Source organism: Bison bison, unplaced genomic scaffold (genome assembly GCF_000754665.1).
Source record: "Bison bison bison isolate TAMUID 2011002044 unplaced genomic scaffold, Bison_UMD1.0 scf7180017846784, whole genome shotgun sequence".
NCBI lineage: Eukaryota > Metazoa > Chordata > Mammalia > Artiodactyla > Bovidae > Bison > Bison bison.
This window is the reverse complement of record NW_011477357.1, coordinates 8624-12195: the sequence shown is the minus strand read 5'-3', so window position 1 is coordinate 12195 and position 3572 is coordinate 8624. Positions and strand designations below refer to the sequence as shown.

At 57.8% G+C, this 3572-nt stretch overlaps 1 protein-coding gene across 1 annotated transcript in view; it reads left to right on the top strand.

The window, feature by feature from the left end:
• The first annotated feature begins 531 nt into the window (after positions 1–531).
• REXO4 (REX4, RNA exonuclease 4 homolog (S. cerevisiae)) overlaps positions 532–3572 on the top strand; it is a 6073-nt gene continuing 3032 nt past the window's right edge. The window contains exons 1-4 of the mRNA XM_010840733.1: positions 532–824; positions 1171–1505; positions 3214–3351; positions 3533–3566. Of these exons, the coding sequence (XP_010839035.1) occupies positions 1297–1505; positions 3214–3351; positions 3533–3566 (381 nt within the window). The 5' untranslated portion in view covers positions 532–824; positions 1171–1296. The remainder of the gene's footprint in view (positions 825–1170; positions 1506–3213; positions 3352–3532; positions 3567–3572) is intronic.

Sequence of the window (3572 nt, the reverse complement as noted above, 5' to 3'; positions counted from 1 at the left end):
TCACTGAGCGCTTCAAATGTGCTTTAGACACTGCTGGATGAGATGAGGTGACGTGTTCATATTTAACCTGAGACTGACTCTCAGATCTTTTATCTTCTGCATTTTACAGATGAGGAAATGGGCCCGAAAGTTTAAGTAGATTGCAACGAGGTCAGCAGAACCAGGAGTCAGACCCCTCCGCCCCGCCCAACTCCCTGCTCGTAATGTCACGTTATACCTCCTTGCCTTTCTGGCCCATCAGTGGGCCAAGGCTCACTTGCAGATTACTTACTGGTCACTATCTCCTGAGTGCTGTTTGTTGGCTGTGCTTCACTCGTAAATTGTCTCCGGCTCCACCGGAGCTGGCTGCTGCTGTACCGCTTATTTCTGGATGAGGAGACTGGGAGGGGCTGAGGGATGAGTCCCAGGGTCACACAGCCAGCACCTGGGGTGCAGCTGCACAGGGCTGGGTGGGAGATTGCACTCTTTGCTGCTGCCAACCCTCGTGGTGTCTCTGCAGCCTCTTCTGAGCTCCTGAGATCTCTCCCGGAGCCTCAGAGTGGGTGAGGGGGAGAGCAGAGAAGGGCTTCTGAGACTGTTAACCTGCGCCTTAAGGGGGAAGTCCAGATCCTTCTCCTGTCCTGACACACAGACCGTGAAATTCCCTCGGGCAACCCCAGGGGTCTTGGACTTCCTGAGCTGTGACTCTGCCTCTTTCTCACAAGAAAGTAAAGCAAAAAGAAGCGAGCAGAAGGATGGATATTTATTGTGGGAAGAAACTTCACGTTTTCTCTAATTCATACAAGAAAGGCAGTTGTCCTGTTCCTTAAACATCATGGGAACAGGTAGGTAGGATCCGCCTCCTCACTCAGCTGGTTGCTGCACAGCAGGGTCTTAACCCAGGGCGCTGGGCTGGGAGACCTCAGCCCTCCCTGGAGGGGAGCAGGGGTGTGGTGGTCCACCCCGTGTCATTGGACGTGACCGTCTCTTCCTGAGACCCTCACAGCAGGAGCAAACCAAGAAATCTCACTGAGAAAGTGGCTACCGCGTGCCAGCTGTGAAGGAGTCAACTCTAAAATAACTGAACGTGGGAACAGGCTGCTTTTAGACACAGACACACTTTTTTTTCAGTCTCTAGTGTGTGATTTCCAAATTACAACGTGTTGTGTATTTTGTTTTGGGTTCTGTTAGCTGCTGAAACAAAGATCACGGACTCCACAAGAGCCTCCACTTCTGTCACAAACGGATTCCAAAAAGCAGCCCCAGCGCGTCCAACAAAATAGAAACTCCATCTCACATAAAGCAAAGACAGATGCGATGGGGACGGAAAACACAGACCCCGAGGTCACAGGGGCCTCCGGGCCCTCGGGATCGCTGATGAGCAGGAAGATACAGGCGCAGCCCAAGGAGAAAGGGGCCCAGAAAAGGACCATTGGAGACATTTCCCCACAACAAGGCGACATCAAACATAAGAAGCGGAAAGCGAGGGAGCCGACCGCCCCCTCGCCTCCAGCCCCGCCCACCAAGTAAGTACCGCTGGACGTGGTGACGGACACGTCTCCCTGGCCGCCCCGTGCCTCAGCCTCCTCCCCGGTCACAGAGACTGAGGCCTCTCTCCCTAAGGAGGCCGAGGCTGGTGGCCCCTCTGTCCCCTTATCCTGGGGTTGTGGGTTTCTTTGTTGGTAATTCAGGGTAATTCAGGTAATTTAGAATTAACCTGCTGCTACTGCTGTCACTTCAGTCTTGTCCAACTCTGTGTGACCCCATAGATGGCAGCCCACCAGGCCTGTGCGGGCAGAGGCCAGGGGGCCTGTCCTGTTGTCCAGTGCGTCTCGGAGGAGAGGACCCGGCTGCTGAGCATCGCAGCCTGAGCGTCCCCGTCTGCGGGCTCGGCACGGGGACGCCACGGGCACCAAGGGGTGTCTGAGTCTCCGTTCTCCTGGTAGCGTGTTTATCTGTGGTTCCTAAATCCCAGGCTCTGCCGTCCCTGGGATTCTCCAGGCAAGAACACTGGAGTGGGTTGCCATTTCCTTCTCCAGTGCATGAAAGTGAAAAGTAAAAGTGAAGTCGCTCAGTTGTGTCTGACTCTTTGCGACCCCATGGACTGCAGCCTACCTGGCTCCTCCATCCATGGGATTTTCCAGGCAAGAGTACTGGAGTGGGTTGCCATTGCCTTCTCCAAGAATTAACCCAGGGTAGGTCTATTCCCCTAGAACGTAGGCATAGCGGAGGCTGACCCTGTCCCATAGCTGCTGTATCTCCAGGGCCCAGAACAGGGCTTGGCACCTCGTGGGCCCCCAGGAAAGACTTGTGGAATGAATGAACACCAAAGCCAGAAAGACTTGAGTTCAAAACCGATTCCCACGTCCTGCCAGTGGGTGGTTTGAGGCAAGTTCCTGAGGAGCCCTGAGCTGCAGCCTGGTCACCAGTGCGGGTCTGTGAGGTGCCCGTGCCGCCCCAGTGCCTGGTGGTTACTCAACAAAGCCTGGGTGTCGCCCACACAGGGGACCGGCCAGCAGCTGCCTGTCCATGGCTCGGCAGGGGTTGGTGTGTCTGTAAGTCTGCCTGGCTATGTATTGCCGGGGGTTGAGGACACAATGGCTGGAGGTTTTGGGAAGCAGCGTTTGAGGGTCTGCATGTGTCCTGGTGCCGGGCGCCCTCTTGGGAAAGAGTGGTCCCAGCTGGGCCCTGCGTGGAGAAGGGGCCGCCGGGGGGCGGGGACAGACGACAGGCTGGTTCGTTTCAGTGACTCCCGCGGTGTCGTCGGGATCAGCCCCGCGAGGGAGGGGCCTGTGCGGGCAGAGGCCAGGGGACCTGTCCGGTCGGCCAGTGTGTCTCAGAGGAGAGGACCCGGCTGCTGAGCATCGCAGCCTGGGCGTCCCCGTCTGCGGGTTCGGCACAGGGTACGCCGCGGGCACCAGGGGGGTGTCTGAGTCTCCCTTCTGGCAGCATGTGTATCGGTGGTTCCTAAATGTCTGGTAGCTGTTCATTCTGACATTGAGAAGAAGACGCCAGCAGCCGTCACACCCGGGTAGGGTGGAGGTGTATTTCTGTTTCGTGCTCTTTGTGTTGCTCTGTGGTTCCTCCATTTTAGCTAAAGGGCGTATTTTTTAATTAAATGGGAAAGTGCCAAGGTGATCACCGTGGCCGGCGGCCAGGCACACGGGCCTGAGCACGCTGAGAGCGGGTCACGCTCGCCACCACTCTCAGCCCGTTCTCCCCTCTGTCTCTTAGAGACGACATCTGGTTTGACGATGTTGACCCAGCGGACATCGAAGCGGCCATTGGCCCGGAGGCAGCGAGCATAGTGAGGCAGCAGCTGGGCCAGAGCGAGAGCAGCAGCACGCTGGTGAAGGAGCGGCCCTTCGGCGGGTACGCGGGGCACACTCAGCCTTGGGAGGCCGGGGGGTCTTCAGGAAAGGGCTGCTTCCTTCCCCTCCCGTCATGTGGGCAGGCGCCTCGGCGTCTGGCCGAGCCCGGTCCTCCGCACGTCGCTGAGCGGTGGGGCCGGTCCCGGGTCCCACGGGGTTAACCTGGAGCCTCGGTCCCCCAGGCTGACTAAAGCCCTAGCCATGGACTGCGAGATGGTGGGC